Source organism: Eschrichtius robustus, chromosome X (assembly GCF_028021215.1).
Source record: "Eschrichtius robustus isolate mEscRob2 chromosome X, mEscRob2.pri, whole genome shotgun sequence".
Lineage (NCBI taxonomy): Eukaryota > Metazoa > Chordata > Mammalia > Artiodactyla > Eschrichtiidae > Eschrichtius > Eschrichtius robustus.
Window position 1 is genome coordinate 75,024,995 of NC_090845.1, and position 18,497 is coordinate 75,043,491.

Consider the following 18,497-nt stretch of genomic DNA (forward strand, 5'->3'; position numbering starts at 1 on the left):
TATTCTGATAAGCAGAAAGAGAAAAAAATTATTTCCTTTTAGGAAAAAAATAAAGCTCAACTTGCTGCAAGGTATAACCAGGAGGTGTACAGTAGCACATTAGGAAAGAAAACAGCAAAAGAGTAAACAGAATCCGAGGCTTACTGAATATATGCACTGCTGAAAATACATCTTTCAATTGGCTTTATGGAACTAAAAATACATAAAAATCTAGAACCACAGAGATAGTTCATATATCTTATATACTATAGTTCATATATCTTATATACTATTTTTTTTCTTCTGAACAAGACATCTAAAATTATGTTTTCCTTTATTCCTAGAACACAAGGAAACATACATATTGGCTGTTAATAAGCTACCTTCCATTTGGTAAGGTAAAAGTGATAAAAGCCATCACTCATAGGTGAATTCCAGATTTTGTATGAATTTTATGCTCAGTTTAATAACATAGTGGTTCTCAACCTTGGTATTCTGCAAGACAGTGTGCCTTAAGTTTGTGGGAGAAAAAAAAAAAAAGGTGGCGTTACAGTGAGACTTATGCAGAGACTAGAGCCTCTCAACTAGGCCAAAGCCTGAGTGGGTCAAACATGCAAATGGATGGATGCACCATGTATGCTGACAAAGAAAGGGGTTGAGAACTACTGGTTGTCTAAATATCCTATTCTTAACAAAACAAGAAAGCATCCTACATCACAGAGAACCTCAAAGCTGCCCAAGTACCTTTCACTATGCTTTTGTGCTTTGCTGTCTTCGGCATCCTTTTTGCTACCGTGCTTTTATTTCCCACAGACAAGTAGGGTGTTTTTCTCATACCATTTCAACATATTAACTACATGCTCCAAACTGACATTAAGGAATTAAACTCACTTAGGTTTGCAAACTTAGCTTTGTATCCCTAGAGAAAACATTCCTACTTATGGGGAGATTTTACCCATGGTTTGACATCTTCCAGGAGGAACAAAATGCACAGAAGCTCAAGTTTAATCTGCAAGGTTGACAGATTCATTTTCTTAATCTCACTAACTATATATCATATATGAGGGTATTTAAAAAACCTTTCTGAATGCAGTGATCCGGCCAATTTTATTAGTATTCTGTGACTAAGATCATTTCCATAAAGAATGGTTAACAGCAGAAACATTCAGTCTGCTCAACTGACTGAATATCAAGAGCATCAGTATGTTTATTGGGCCCTTAAAAATACCAGCTCCAAAGTTTACATTCCAAGGAAAATTCTTTTCTACCCCAGCCAGTATTCAGGAATAAAGCAATATCTTTTCTCATGTAAGTTTTGATAATATTAGATCTCTAATCATTATATAACAAAAACTGTATTGGAGATAAGTAATAGTCTCATTATGGCCAGAATATGTAAGTTAAAATTTGAAAGAAGATGACCAAATGCTTCTGCTTTACACTTGATTTATCTGTACCATACAGACACTGCCTTAGTCTGTTTTTTTTTTTGTTTTTTTTTTTTAACATCTTTATTGAAGTATAATTGCCTTACAATGGTGTGTTAGCTTCTGCTTTATAACAAAGTGAATCAGTTATACATATACAATATGTTCCCATTTCTCTTCCCTCTTGCATCTCCCTCCCTCCCACCCTCCCCATCCCACCCCTCTAGGTGGTCACAAAGCACCGAGCTGATCTCCCTGTGCTATGCGGCTGCTTCCCACTAGTTATCTATTTTACATTTGGTAGTGTATATATGTCCATGACACTCTCTTACCCTGTCACATCTCACCCCACCCCCTCCCCATATCCTCAAGTCCATTCTCTAGTAGGTCTGTGTCTTTATTCCCGTCTTGCCACTAGGTTCTTCATGGCCTTTTTTTTTTTTTTTCCCTTAGATTCCGTATATATGTGTTAGCATACTGTATTTGTTTTTCTCTTTCTGACTTACTTCACTCTGTATGACAGACTCTAACTCCATCCACCTCATTACAAATACCTCCCTTTCATTTCTTTTTATGGCTAGTCTGCTGGTTTTAAAAGAGTCCATTTTAAGCATTAAAAGATTCATGTCCTAAACCGACATTCAATAGTGGTTTTTATTTCTACTTTAGAAGTACAAAGAAAACTAATGTTTGTTTTCAACTGATCTGTTTGTGAAAGAAGTACATCATAACATGCACTACCACAATGCAGGGAAAAGTCAGGTCTAACCTCACAAAAAAGGGACAAGCAAGAAAGCCAGTTCTAGGCAGGGGAGGAGGTGTTGCACTAGATTTCAGACAGCAGTGGCTCTGATCCTGGTACATCCACCTCTATCCTAGGACCACTACAGGATGACAGTTAAGTGTTGATTTTGAAGACATCATGCAAGGTGGAAACACTTCAGTCAAAAATTTGGCTCTCAATTCATTAAGCATTTGGAACCACTCCACTATACCTAAGAACCCGAATTCACATCTGCACAACTTAAGAAACTTGGAAATTTTAAAATTTTGTATAACAAAGGCTCATGTAGTGCTTATCATGTGCCAAGTACTCTTCTAAGAGCTTTGCAAATATTCATTTCCTTAATCCTCATAACAGCCCTACATTGTTATTCCATTGTTATATAGGAGGAAACTGAAAACACAGGGTGGTTAACCAGTAGGTAAGTGCCAGAGCCAGGATTCAAACTCAGAAAGTCTGGCTTCAGAGTCTCTACTCTTAACTACTACACTATGCTACCTCTAGGAATATGATATGTTAAAACATAAAATTAGGATCAAAGTTAATTGCTCATTCAACAAATGTGCATAATTCAAAAGAGGTTATTTTAGAGTTAATTCCTTCTATTTTTAAATGCACCTGAAGAATATGGGTCTATGTATATGGGACCACAATTAAAGATTATAGATTCAAAACTGAGTATTTTCAAATTCAAATATAAAAGAGATTTACTTAAGAAAAATAGCCACACTGTGAACACATTTTTCTTTTTTTTTTTTTTTTTAACATATTTATTGGAGTATAATGGCTTTACAATGGTGTGTTAGTTTCTGCTTTATAACAAAATGAATCAGCTATACATATACATATATCCATTTTTCTTTTAAAAACTCCAGTTGGGTAAGCAAAAAGTTTGAAAAATATGGCTGTTTACAAATACATGTGCACGTGTATGAATTAACGTAGGGATACCAGTCTAAATGTAAGTTAAAAATTACAGGTTTATTATATTCAATGTATGTGAATTAAAAACTGTAGGAGTAATTAAAATAATTAGTTGAAACTAGTTTGGCTTCTTGAGTAGGCTAAATATACCTTCCTGTTTATGCTACTCATTTGTTTAGCAAACTGTTTACAGAGTATAAAGTAAAAACATTCAAATTGTTATGAATGTTAAACCGGTGAGATTGAAATTGGTGAAGTTTTGCCATATGGAAGTGGGGTGTTTTTTTGGCAAAACTTTTATTCTATTTCAATGTATCAGGCAAGTGAGAACCTATTGCCTAATTTGGGGAGAGGGGAGAAGATGAGGCATGAACAGATAGAAAAATAAGGAGGAGGAATGGTTAAAAGCTACATTAATTATTTCAGCCCCAAGAGAGCTCTCTTTTACAAATTATTTCTCTAGTACCTGAAATATAAAACAGTTTCTGTCCTGCAGTATTTAATTTCTTTCCATGGTAATTTCTAATTCCGTTTTCAAAATGTTTAACATATTAAGCACCTATTATGTGCCAGCCAAAGTTCTAAGCAGTTAACTATGTATGAGAAAAGTATACCAAATTCAATAGTAAAAAAAGAAAAATTATGGAGTACCCATTTACGTGCTAGGAACTACAGGAGACATAGAAATGACTTAATTTTATACAGCAAATATATCTATCAACAGACTCAAATTATTAGGTAATTTAATTACATAATTAAATTCTAAATCTAGTTTGTATAAACTGGTCTACAATATATAAATTTATGTTTCAGTAATTACAAAAACATTCATTCTAAATACCAAAACTGTGAAGTCATTCAATTTTTGTTATAATACCCTACATCAGTGTTGGACAACTTTCAACATACTTCCCCTAACATCATCACATTTAAGTCTCACAATAGCCCAGGTCAGGAGGTAGGATTAGATTTAATTACCCATAATACAGGTAAAACAAATGAGGCTCTGAGAATTTAAATGACATGTTCAAGTTCATGCAAATAATAACATGACAGAGCTAGAATCAGAACCCAATTCTAATACTGATACTTTTATAATACATGGAAAACTTTCTTTCTTGGAAATACGACAAGGTACTTTATAAAAAGATTCAGTTTTTGAGCACTCCTTACCAAAGTAGAATATAAACTGATGAATGATTGGAAATGAACAGCTTTGTTACAACTATAGATGATCATATTAATTAGATCAATCTGGAACAAAGCCAAATTAAACAAGAGAAGAGCAGAGAACGCCTGGAAACCCAGCTATCTAACATAGCTGGCAAATAAAGCCTTAGATCTTTGTAATCTGGCTGCCCTAAGGTTTTTTTTTTTTTTTTTTTTACTCTTTGAATTGACTTGAAAATAAACACACTTCACATATTATTTCTATTACAGTTGCATAATAATATATTGGCTCCAAAGAGATGGCTTAAGAATTGTTTTGAATGATACTTAAGTTAGTCTATGCAATCACACAGTGTTACCTTTCAATTTAATCAAACTAAAATTTCAGCTCTAAACATGGACTTAATTCAAATATCATTGGACTTAATTCGAATATCACTCTTGCCCTATATATAGTCAGCCACCTTTCACTCTAATACAAGTTATTAGAATTATTTTAAGACCTGGAATAGTACACATAGACCTGGTGTAGTTACCTGAGGAAAAAATGATTGGGTGAGTTTAATCTAGTATCTGAATTAGCACTGAAAGGGGAAGGGGACTATTAGTAAAGCAGAACCTGAAACTGTATAATTTGTGTAGCCAATATAATTCTAATATATTCATAAAAGTCACAATAAATGCTCCAGCACCACACACTTAAGTGTAATGTAAGTTTTAATAAGAGGTTATTCCCAAATTAAAAGACTTTTCCTGTCAAAACCTGAGGAATAATGCAGGAAAGGACACAAAAGCATTCCATTGTTTTATTAACGACAACGCTCACTGATCTGTGAATAACCTGGAAAAAAATGAAGATTATTGAGTTACTTTACCTGTCTATCCATCCATCACCAGAGAACAGGTTTCAAAATGATGGATTATCTTACCACCCTGCAGTTTATCCCACACAATACTCTCTCCTCAAGGGAAAAACAAACAAGTGATCATACAAACATCATCACGCTTATGTATCATCTCGATGCCAATATCAACTATTAACTAGAGGGAAAACTGTCTTGAAAATCATATACAAAAGACTCAAAAAATGAGGTATGCCACTGTGTTTATTTTACCCTCTAGGATTTTACAGTTTATAAAAAGCCTATTCAAAAAATAGTCCTCAAGCTATTGGGAGACAAGCTTTTGGTTAACCTATTCTACAATGCTATTCTAATTTAATAAGGACAGTTCTCAATTGAAATAGTACATTCCAGTGGTTCCTAACCTTTTTGAGGGGTGATACACCCCTTGAGACACTGACAGAAACTAGGAACCTCCTAAAAAATGCAGCTATGCACATTACACACACAAAATTTGGAATGCGATTTCAGGGTATTTACCCCCAAACTCCTGAAACCCAGGTGGTTTATTCCAGGCATTGGAAGCCAGGTTAAGTACACCTGAATTTGAAGAACGCCTATTATTATACCGGCCTTCCACTGCTGTCTATTTTAAGCTGAGATATGTGTTTTTAAGATGATGGCTGTAAGTTGGCTTATGCTATAATTGAAGATGGCCAAATTAAAAAAAATTAAGAGGATTGTAATTACATGTATTCTTTAAATGTGTGGATTGAAAGAAAGGAAAAGAAAACATACCAAAATATTTAGTGTGGTTATTGTTAACAGGTGATGGGATTTAACTATAATAATCAATAGTAATACTTCTGTTCCTGTTCTCCAAAATTTCTGTACATGAAATTATATTTCTTTAAAAAAATTTATTTATTTATTTATTTTGGTTGCACTGGGTCTTAGTTGTGGCACGTGGGATCTTTAGTTGCGGCACATGGGATCTTTAGTTGTGGCATGCATGCGGAATCTTTAGTTGTGGCATGCATGCGGGATCTTTAGTTGTGGCATGCAGGCGGGATCTAGTTCCCCAACCAGGGATCGAACCCGGGCCCCTTGCATTGGGAGCGCAGAGTCTTAGCCACTGGACCACCAGGGAAGTCCCTATATTTCTTATATAATAAAGACATAATTTTATTAAGCATGATGACACCAACAATAGGAAAATGATTAAATAAATTATGGCACATAGGTCCATATATCAGAGAACTGTTCAGCCCTTAACATTTTAAGTATGCATATACATACATGTTCATACATAGATATCTGTATAAGCATGGGAAATATGGGAAGATATGCAACTAACTTAACAATGGTTAACTCTAGGGGTGGAATTCTAGGGTGGGAAATAGGGCTTGCATTTATTTATAAAGGTGTCTGTGTGCTTTATTTTTTTTTTCAGTATTTTCATTTTTTTCCTACCTACTAAGATTATATGTTACCCCACAATTTGCTTTTTAATGGCTATTTAACATCTCTTGACAGGTATACTTTGCTAAATGACCTACATGAATTATTCCATTGATTCAAGTGCCAAGAGATTTTAAACTGTTCTGTTCCTTAAAGAATTTTTACATAGTTCCAGATTATAGAACCAAAAGTTGAGTAAGAAGATTTTAAGAAAGACCTGAAAGAGCATTTTATTCTCCCTGCCTGTCAACATTTAACTAGAGTAGACTACACCAAATTAAATATCTACTGAGTTGGACTAAACCAGTATTTCTCAAACAGGGATTATTTTGCCCCGGGGGACATTTGGCAATGTCTGGAGATATTTTTGTCTGTCACAAGTAGGTAGGTGAAGGTAGTGGCATCTAGTGGGTAGAGGCCAGAGATGCTGCTAAATAAACATCCTAAAATGCACAGGACAGCTCTTCCAACATCACAACAAAGAATTATACTGCCAAAAATGTCAACAATACTTCAATTGAGAAACTCTAGCCTAAATCAAGAGCCTCTAGAACAATTATGTATCTCACAGAAATGGACCATGTTCAATGACAAGGTGGGGTCAGACCACTGATGGTTCTTGGCATAGAGTGGAGCCCAATCTTCTTGCTTTTTTCTAGAAATGGATGGGTTAACAGAGCAGTCTGAGATTCCTATAACTTCTTAAGTATCATCTGTGTGCTTTGATTAAATTAATTTCATGTCATATCTGTTTAGGCTCCTTCAAATCATTTCTGAGTACTGATGGCATTCATTCCTGCATTGCACATTCTGGAACCTGATGAAATATGTTTTCTTATTCTTTAATTGGTCCATGAGTGTGCATTCTATTTTCTTTCCTCAACTACAGTAAACACTATTGACACTGCCATCAAAGTCTGACTATGTCATATTCTTTTTCATATATATCCACTACACCTAGGAGAGTATAAAGCAGAGAACAGACGCTTAAAAAATAGCTGTTGAATTAAAATGGGAAGAAATTAAAATAATCAAACTTATAACAAATGACAGAGATGCTTCTTCACAAGTTTTCTGTCACTTTAACTAAATCTTTTCCTTCTTGTTGATTAGAATTGGGCCCAGAGAGCAATTCCCCTGGCTGCTTCCTCTTCGCAGTGTTCCCTAAACAAGCAGCATCAACAACATCTGGAAACTTACTAGAATGCAAATTTCCAGGCCCCACTTCAGATCTACAAGTCAGAAACTCTGGGAATGGGACACAGTAATCTGTTAAATTCTGACGTAAGTGAAAGCTTGAGAAATACTGCTCTATGGGTCCTTTAACACCTAATTTTTGCAGCAATTCATAAATACCAACTATCCACTCATTTATCCATCAAATACTTAATGAATGACTAATAAATACCAGGTACTGCACTCAGGCAATTTTGTATAATTTCCTAACATCAGGGTTTTAAAAAAATTATCATTATGTTTTGTAGGCACAAGTCTATCCAGTTGATTACACTAGGGTCGGAAAACCTGCCACCTATTTTTGTAAATAAAGTTTTTTTGGAACACAGCCACGTCCATTCTTTTACATACTGTCTAAGACTGCAAATAGTTTCAACCAAAACCATATGGCTTGCAGAGCCTAAACTATTTACTATCTGATCCTTACAGAAAAAGTTTGTTGACCCACTGGATTAGAACACAAATCTAGCTCAGTCCCTAACTTGGTCTCATACTTGCCCTGGTAGCATTCTACAACAGCAGCAACAGCAGCAGTAATCATCATAATCATAGTAACAGTAAGAGTAATAACACCTAACACTTATGTAGTACTTACTAAGGCAAGCACTGTTTAAGCACTTTCTAGATATTAATTCACTTTAAGCCTCACAACCTATAAAGTAGATACTACTATTATTATCCCCATGGAAAAATTGAAGAAACTGGAACACAGAGAGGTTAAATAACTTGTGCAATGATACACAGCTAGTACATGGTGAAACCGGGATTTGACCCCATTGGTCTGGCTCTAAAATGTACACTCTGGTTCACTGCACTAAACTTACTTCTTCTCCTCCACACCACTAGAGCACAGATATCTGCTTGCATCTACCCAAAGAGGTGCCTGCAAATTACAGTTCCAATAGCAATATTTTCAAGTTTTCCCATCTCTCCCTTGTCTTTAGAGCCCAGAAGCACCTTTGCTATTCACTCTTTAGAACCTTTGCTTTTTATAAGCTGTTAAGGATGATTATCTGAGTAAAAAAATAATGCTTTCTTTTATAGAAAATTCCTAACAATGGTTCTCAACCCTTATTAGGTCATGGATGCCTGTGAAAATCTGATGAAACTACAAATATTTTTATAAAGATATACATATAACCTGTTATATATAAGTTCCAAGGACCTATGGACCCTAGATTAACAACCTTTGGTATATTTCAATGCAGTTCCATTCAGCTGCACTGCTGCAAAACAATAGTGTGTAGAGATCCACTATGAAAATATTTCTTAACCATATGATTTATATACTTGATGTTCAATTAATTAATCCGTTTCTTTTTAATTCACTCTGGCAATTTTTTAACATTTAATTTCAAATATTTAAGGCTTGATTCAATAATCAAGCTTTACATAAACACACACACACATACATTTGGATTGGTCAAATCTACCAACAATTAGACATAGGGCCAGATTCTGCACCTAGGTGTATCGTGGAGTTCTACTTATGACACTGTGGGAGGAAACCAATGGGATTTGGAGCATAATACAGATCAATGCTAACTAGTCCCCAAAAAGTATAAAACATAACCGCTACTGGGCTCATCTGCATTACTGTTTATCAAATGCATACATACAAGTTATAGGGGTGGGGGGGGAGATCGATTTGCTCATGGTCTGTTTCTCCTTTTACCTTTATCAATTAGGTAAATTTGGGAAGTTGACATAATTTCTTTATTCATCTAAACTGGTATTTCCTATTGGGCATAGAATCAGAACATGTTTCTAGAACAGGGTAAGAATGGCCCTTATTCTCTCCTGCCTTTTTTGTGGGGGTGGTGGGTGGTGGTGGGGGAATGACTATGCATTGACTGTGAGAAAAGAAATCATAGCAAATTACAAGTTGTTAAACCACAAATATTTAAAAATCCCCCCAAATAACAATATTTTTATTAACTATCTCCTCTTAATTTTTTCCAGAAAACATTGTTTAAAGAAACATTGTAGAAGAAGTGAGTTGTGTAGAATGCATACCAGGAAATCTGGTTTCTAGCCTCAGCCTCTCTTTACCTTAACTTTCCTCATTTGTAAAATTAGACAACCAGTCAAAACAATATAACAGCATTCTTCCAACTCTAAGTTTTTCTGTTATATCACTAGCAGAATAGTAGGGAGATTTTTACAAGAACAGAGATTAAGGAGAATGCTGTTGAGGGGAAAAAAATGTACCATTAAAGATTCTAGATCCATAATCTAGCCCACACTTGTTGGGGTGAAGGGGTAAGAACATTGGGGGCAGACAGTAAAAAGCCATCTCAATTTTGCTTTTTCTGACTTCACATGCAGTTGAAGCCATAAATAAACTCATAAAATTTTCCATCAGTATAATCTTTCATCAATTTTAAGGCTTCTCTTGGTTTTCAAATATGTTGATCCAGGTTAACAAACATCTCTTAGATTTCTGAAAATTCTCTGAATAAAAAAACTTGGTTATTACAGAACAAAATAAGCAGGTTACTTTGGTCTGAGAAATGTTTTATACTATGAGTTCTCCAAATGGAACAATACAACATTCAGTAAAGTGTATGTTTTGATCTTGGACTTTGGACTAAAGAAGTTATTTTTTTAAAGCAGAGGAAAAAAGACAAAATATAAAATACCTTACACTTTATATTAAAAAACAAATTCCATGGTTATGACAAAATCATAGTAGCATCTATGTGGCCCATTTGGGGCATCATTCTTTCTGCCATTACTGATTGAATGTATCAAATGGGAGATTCCCTTTCCTGTTGTTCCATGCTATTCCTACAATCTTGAGCAAGTTACTTATATGTTTTGGACTTTTGGTGTTCTTTCATTCTCTTTTTTAAAAAGCTCTAAGTTAATCAATGTGTGTTCCACAATTTCCTGAGGTAGATTGCGCATCTATTCAATTTTCCATATACAATACTCAGGAAAACGATATTTGAATGCGAATACCTGGTACAAAACATTCGGTGGTGATTTTACACACACACACACAATTTATATTACATGTTAAAAGTAAAACATACTCATTCTGTATGTGTTAACAATCCCACTACATTAAAGGAAAAAAAGGAAATAAAATGTAGGCTGAAATCTGAAGAATGGAAGGCTGAATTACCTAGTAAACTATTAGTTAAATTCTCTCTCTTTACAAAAAACAAGTAACAATCTCCGGGCAGTCTAAGTCTATTTATAAAAAAAAAAAAAAAAATGTAGAGTTTGTTTGCTCCCACAGGTACCGCTCCATTTCATAGGTTATGAAAACATGACACAGTATATGAAACCCATTCTGAACTAGAAAGTAGTTTTAAAGGCTACCATGTTACCAACCACACAGATAACAGAAACAAATTAGTCGGTTAGGGCTTAAAAAGGACTTCTGTTTGGAGATACAGTGTGAGAGTTTAAAAACCTATATACTGCATACATATCCTGCCCAGTGTGCCAGAAAAAATATTAACCAACTAATATACAGTAGGGGAAATTCTATGGCTTGCTAGACTAGAAAAATATATAGGTTTCAATGACCTTCTTCCACTATGGTCCAATTTATGTATCTTGACATATCAATGGGTAGTAGGTAGTACAATAAATAAGCTTCATTTTCTTTGCTGAAAAAAACGCCTACCTATTTAAATTGATAAAAACCTCAAAGGGTGTTCATTCATGAAAGTTATCTCCAGTAGTTAAAATGTTATACTGTTTATGCAGAATTCATTTAGAATGCAAGGATATGACTTACAAAAGTCTTTGAATCCTTCACATAAATATGCATGCATGCCGTTTATAACAGTAGCCTTGATGAGAACACACTGTAACTGGCTGTGAGAAATGCTTAAGAGGGTTATATTAAAACAGAATATAAAACGGTGGTTAGAAATCACAGAACAGGTGATACCTAATTCTGATAACCTGGTGATAAAAAGTGTAGACTATGATGTATGGATGGTGGTAATGTTAGTACTTTAGGATATAAACAGAACAATATTTATATGAAATTATAAAGCATTATGCAGGGAATCAAATATAAAATTAAAAGTTAATATCCCTAGGCCAAGTAAATGCATTTTATTGTAATTTATAAACACACATTCATATATATAATATGTAGGAAGAACTCAGAGTTGCCTTAATTACCAAAGAACCACCCAAAAGTTTAATATACTACTTCAAACATAACAGTCTTTTGTTGTTGTCTTTAATATCTATCCATCTACACGTATACATATACATTTAATTATATCATTCCCTGAAATTTCAATTCACTTCAAATTGGAGAGAGCGAGATATAATTTTTATAACAAACATTAAATATGAACCACACACAAAATTCTGAGATAGGCTTGCAGAGGATAAAAAGATATAGAAGGCTGATAAAACCTCAGCCTTAAGAAGGTTACAATCATCTTTGGCGAAAAATATTTCCTTTGTCTAGAATTCAACACATAAGGGTGCCATTCAAATTTTTTATCAGTACAGGACAAACAAATGAAACTTTTAAATGTTGTTTCCCTTAAAAACAACAAATAAACATTAAATATATATTTACAAATATATGAATTAGGAAAGGAAATAAACGGATTTTGTGAAAAAATAAGAATGAGGTTAAATATTCCATTTTCATAAAGTGCTGGTAAGGAAGCCAGTGAGCTTCTGCTCACTCCCCAGTGACCTGTTCATTCTGTCCCTATTCCTTACCCTAAAGTTCTGTAGGAGTAAGTGGCAAGTGGGAACATGAGAGAAAGTAGTGTAGCTCCCTTTGAATTGGGCAAAGCCACAGGAAGAGGAAAAGAATGATTAAGAAACCCATAGAACTCCCCTATTAGTTTCAATTGATAGGAGGACCTCTGGTCCTGGGGAACATGACACTGCCCATTCATCCCTACATTGACAATAGGTGGAGGAGGAAGAACTTGTCTGGAATTACACAGACCTATCTTTCAGAATTAAGTTACTTTCAAATTTATAACATTCTTACCACCATTCATAAAATCACATATTGGACTAGATACTGTGAAGGGACCTCCTATTACTAACAAAATACTATTTCTTACATTAAACATAATTTTTATTGCACTGCTGAGAGTGAAGGAGACAAGAGAAATGTCCATAGGAAATCCACAACCCCAAACACACATATGCACAGTACAAACCCTGAGCTGAACTCAAAGCTTTGAGCAACAAACACTGAAATAAAAAAAAAAAAAAAAAGTCGTGTTGCCTGTATCAGTGTGGGAGCTGTATCTGGGGTTCCTTTATTAAGCAAGGACCCCCTGAAGGGAGTTAGAATGGTCCCAAGTCTTAGTGCCTTCCGGCTGAAGGAAAACACAAATAATTCTTGAAGGAAAGCATTCTTAATTTGGGCCCCCAGATTTCCACAGATTAAAATCAATCAAATACAAATTCTCAGTCAAAAATAAGCATGGCACAAGGAAATAAATCATTAACATAAATCAACAGAAATAACACATGGCAGAATATAAAATATCTGTATATGAAAGAAATGACCAAGCAAAAGAGACTATCAAACAATGACAAGGAAGATTTGGGGGGAAAAAGCAGAACTTCTAAAAATGAAAGATAAAAATATTGGAGTAAAAAAAAAGGGTTAAATTGCAGATTAGTTACAGGTGAAGAGAATTAATAAACTGGAAAACAGACCTTTATTAGGTACCCAGAATGTAGCAGGAAGGACAAGGAAATAGAAAATATGAAAGAGAGATTAAAAAACATGGAAGAGAGAATGCTAAGTTCTAAAACATACCTATTTGTGGTTCCAAAGAGGTGAAGATAAGAGACAATGGATGAAAACAACATTTGCAAGATACTGACTGATAATTTTCTAAAATAATAAATGACAATTCACAGATAGAGGAACTTGCAATGTAGTTGTTTGAACCATATGGAATTGTAGGTCAAAATGTTTTAATATTGTTAATTTCATATGGTTTGACCTATACCAAGCTAGATAAATACAAAGGAACCAATACCTAAATTCACTGTAGTGAAAATGCAGAACACTGTAGACAAAATATCTTAAAAACAGCCTGAGAAAAAAGAGATATCACTTATAAAGAAATGACAATTAGGCTGACATCAAACATCTCAACAACAAAAATGGAACCCAAATGACAGTGGAATAAAATTTTAATGTACTGAGAGAAAAGAACTGCCAACGTAGAAATGTTTACCTAACAAATATTCACTCAAGAAAAAAAGGTAAAAAAAAGTTATTTTCATATGCACACAAACTAGAAAGCATTAACTGCCCAGAGCATAAACTAGAGGAACTTTTAAAATAATATATTTCAGAAGGAAGGAATAGACTCCTGTTAACTGCACTTACACTACTTGGTAAGATAGAAATTGTCAGATGGAATTAAAAAATGTAATAATTTGCTATTTAGAGCTCTAAATATAGTTGAAAAATAAAGGGATGGAGAAAGATATAACAGGCAAATATTAAAAAGTTGGAGTAGCTCTTTGATATTAGACAAACTAGACTTTAAGAAAAAAAATGTATTACTAGGGATGGAGAAAGTCAGCAGACTATGCAAAACATTAAATTCTTCAGGAAGATTAAACAATTATAAATTTATATGATCTTTTTTTTAATTAATTAATTTATTTTTAGCTGCGTTGGATCTTCATTGCTGCATGCGGGCTTTCTCTAGTTGTGGCGAGCAGGGGCTACTCTTCATTGCAGTGTGCGGGCTTCTTATTGCGGTGGCTTCTCATTGCGGAGCACGGGCTCTAGAGCGCAGGCTCAGTATTTGTGGTGCACGGGCTTAGTTGCTCCGCGGCACGTGGGATCTTCCCGGACCAGGGCTCAAACCCGTGTCACCTGCATTGGCAGGTGGATTCTTAACCACTGAGACACGATGGAAGTCCTATATGATCTTAATAAATCGTCTCAAAATAAATATAAGGTAAAAATTGACAGAATTATAGGGAGAAACTGACAAATCAAAAATCATAATGGGAGATTTCAAAACACGTCACTCTATTATTGACAGATCAAAGAAAAAACACTTCAATAAAAATAAAGTTTGAAAATGACAACTCGAAGCTTGACTCTTCAGACTTCAAGAGCAATAATTAGAGAACCCTGTACCCAACAACTAGATAAACACATTCTTCTTGAGCACACGTGGAAAAATTATAAAAATTGATGACATACTAAGTCATAAAGTTCAAAGAACTTTAGTTTAGTACCATAAAAACATATTTTCTAGACACAGTAGAATTAAATGAGATGGTAAGAGCAGAAGAATCAACCAGATTAGCTATTTTAAAATACATAACTCATGGGTCAATGAAGAAATCACAATGGAAATTAAGATAATTAGGATTAAAAGATAATGAAAATAATATATAATAATTGTGTAAGATTCAAAACAATAGTTAGAACTTTACCATATTAATGCTTATATTAGAAAATTAAAAAGGTGACTATTTAACTCATTCTTTCAGCCTAAGAATTTGCAAGGGCAGGGGAGGGGAGGGATGAGTTGAGCAAAACCCAAAGAAAGCAAAATAAAGGATAATAAAGACCAGAAATTAATGAACTAGGACACAGAGAATCAAAAAACCCAAAAGTTGATTCTTTCAAAACATAATAAAGAGATTGAGAAACTTGTCCAAGGTTACATGGCTAATAAATAGAGGAGCCAGGATTTAAATCTAGGCAGTCTGTTTCCATAGTCCAGGTTCTTAACTACTATGCTCTACTACCCCCAAAAGTGCTAAGTATAAAAGAAAAGATTGCTATATTTGACTACATTAATCTTAATGACCTCCATGCATCATAAATACCATAAGGCAAGATATATGCAACACATTTAACTGAGAAAAGATCAGTATTCAGAATATATAAAAACACCTTCAAATCAATAAGAAAAAGACAACAACCCAACAGACAAATGGGTAAAAGACATGAACAAGCATTTCCCAAAAGAGAAAACATGAATAGCCAATAATCATATGAGAAGATGCTCAATCTCGTTAGTAATCCAGGAAATGTAAAATAAAAATACAATGTGATGATACTTTATGTGAATTAGACTGACAAAAATTAAAAAGTCTGATAACACCAAATGTTGGCAAAGATGTAGAGCTATGAGAATTCTTATATACTGCTGGGGGAGGTAAACTGGTACAACTCTCTGGAGAAACAACTGGGCACTATCTTGTATGAACCTTCATATATCCCATGACTCAGTAATTCCACTCCTAGATACGTATACTAGAGAAAATCTTGAACTTGTATACTCTGAAACATACACAGGATGTTAATAACAACTAAAAACTGGAAAAACCCTGTGTCCATCAACAGAAAAATGGAATAATAACTTGTGGTATGTTCAAAATGGAATACTATGTAGCAATGAAAATAAGTTTAACTATAACCACACACAACAAGGATGATGCTTTGAAACATAATACTGAGTGGAAAACGGAATTTACAGTATGATTCTATTTTATAAAGTTCAAAAACAGGCCAGACTGATTATATCATTTAGGTAAGCAGGTAGGCAGGCAAACAGATTATAAAAGAGTAGAACAACAAAGTATATGTTTGCATATACTAAATCTTGACTAAATCTCATGTTTGTCTTTCTATTTTTCATCTGTTATTCAAGTATCAGTTTAACAGAGATAAGAAAACCAATGCCTGTCTTACCTGCAGAAACACTGAGGGAGTTCTCCTTGGCCATATAAAGGAAACAAAAATGGAGTGTTGCCATACCGCCCAAGACAGTGAAGAAAGTTTTTGGTAGCTCTGAGACCATCTATAGTACTGCTGGCTGTCTCTGATGTCATTGCAATTGAATGTAGGACAAAATATTGGAGGTTGGGGGTCAATTTCTGAGTTTTTAAATATTCATAAAATGTAATTTCCTCATAGGCTATGAAAAGAAAGATGAAAATTTATCAATTAAAATCAAAACCAAACTTCCATTTAAAACCATTGCACAAAAATTAGATCAGGTCTGTTTAAAACACTTGGCAAAGGACACAGGTGGTAATATTATTACATTTTAGACAGAGACCATTGATTGTGGGGGGACAAAAAAAAAAAAAACTAGAAACAATCTCACTATCCTAATTGGACTGATGATACAATTTTTAAGCTTTAAATGATGATTCTTTGTTTAGTATTTTATGGATTTAAAAAGTTAGAAAATTATTAAATAATTCATTAATCATCACAACAGGTTTCCACAGTCGGCAATAATCTTACTTTATTATCATTAAAACTGCAGAATAATGCCAATAATTATACTTTGAAATATTAAATATGACAAATGGCAATTTTTTTGGTGAAAACGATAGAGTAATACTTGATTTTTTTGAATTGCTATTTCTTCCTAAAACTACGAACAATGAACTATGACTAAAAAGTAATGAAAATAATTTCTGTATGGCTAGTGGAATCAGTCTTACTGCCTTATAATCACACCTCAAAACATAAGGATCTCCTAAATACTATTTCTTTAAGCCAAGAACAGAAAAAATGTAATTGGACTGTTAGTGGTAGACAAAAACTTTATAGAAATAATATAAACAAAAATTATAAAAATTTCCTAAGAGAATATAAGTTTATACTACTGTGGAGAACAATCTGGCAGTATCTAATGGACTTGAAGCTTTAAGAACAAGCGCTAGACTTTTAATATTCCATCTAATATAAAAAAAAAAAAAACTGCTGTATTTCTCATTGTAACTTTATAAGTGAATTGTCAGTATATTCCTATTTTGGATAACTCTTCCAGCTCAATGCACTTTAAGTGTAAAGCTCTGATATTAGAGTGGTGTATTCAACTTTCAACAAACTCTGAAGTAACTGGTCCCAGATCACACAGTGAGATGGGTCAAAGCCAAGATTAGAAACCATCCATGTCTTTGCCTAATCCAGGGGTTTCCCACCCCCATACTATCTAGCTTGTTTTTAATCAATCAAACTAAATAATTCAACATTCCAAGCAAAAGTGATCCTGGAAAAATGAAAAAACATACAGATTTTTTAATGACTGATAAAAAAATTAATGGATGGGGGTGCGGGAGAGTAACATATATGCACTGCTATATGTAAAATAGATAAACAACAAAGACCTACTGTATAGCACAGGGAAATATATTCAATATCTTGCAATAAACTATAACAGAAAAGAATATGAAAAAGAATATATATATATAATATAAATATAACTGAATCACTTTGCTGTACTCCTGAAACTAACATAACATTGTAAATTAACTATACTTCAATTTTAAAAAATGATTAAAAAATTAATGGATAATGAAAAGGGAGTATCATCTATGAAGAACCAGTTGACAGCAGTGTTTAATTAACAAGAATAAAAATGAACACCCAGCACAGAATTGCTGTCATGATGAAAATGTTCTACAGCTGCACTGTAGCCATAGTAGCCACTAGCCACATGTGGCCACTGAGCACTTGAAGTGTGGCTAGTGAGACTGAGGAACAAATTTTGAATTTTATTTTATTTTAATTAATTTAAATTTAAATATCTACATTTTGCTAGAGGCTAACCTATTGGACAGTGCAAAGTAAAAATATTTTAAAAGCATAGCGAGTGGCTCACTAAATCAGAGCAAGCATATTAAAATAATAAGAAATCTCAAATAATGTAAGAA

General features: G+C 33.8%; 1 protein-coding gene across 1 annotated transcript in view; it reads right to left on the bottom strand.

Moving 5' to 3' along the window:
* CHM (CHM Rab escort protein) overlaps positions 1–18,497 on the bottom strand; it is a 188,622-nt gene that overhangs the window by 90,640 nt on the left and 79,485 nt on the right. The window contains exon 8 of the mRNA XM_068533890.1: positions 16,519–16,744. Coding sequence (XP_068389991.1) covers positions 16,519–16,744 — 226 coding nt within the window. The remainder of the gene's footprint in view (positions 1–16,518; positions 16,745–18,497) is intronic.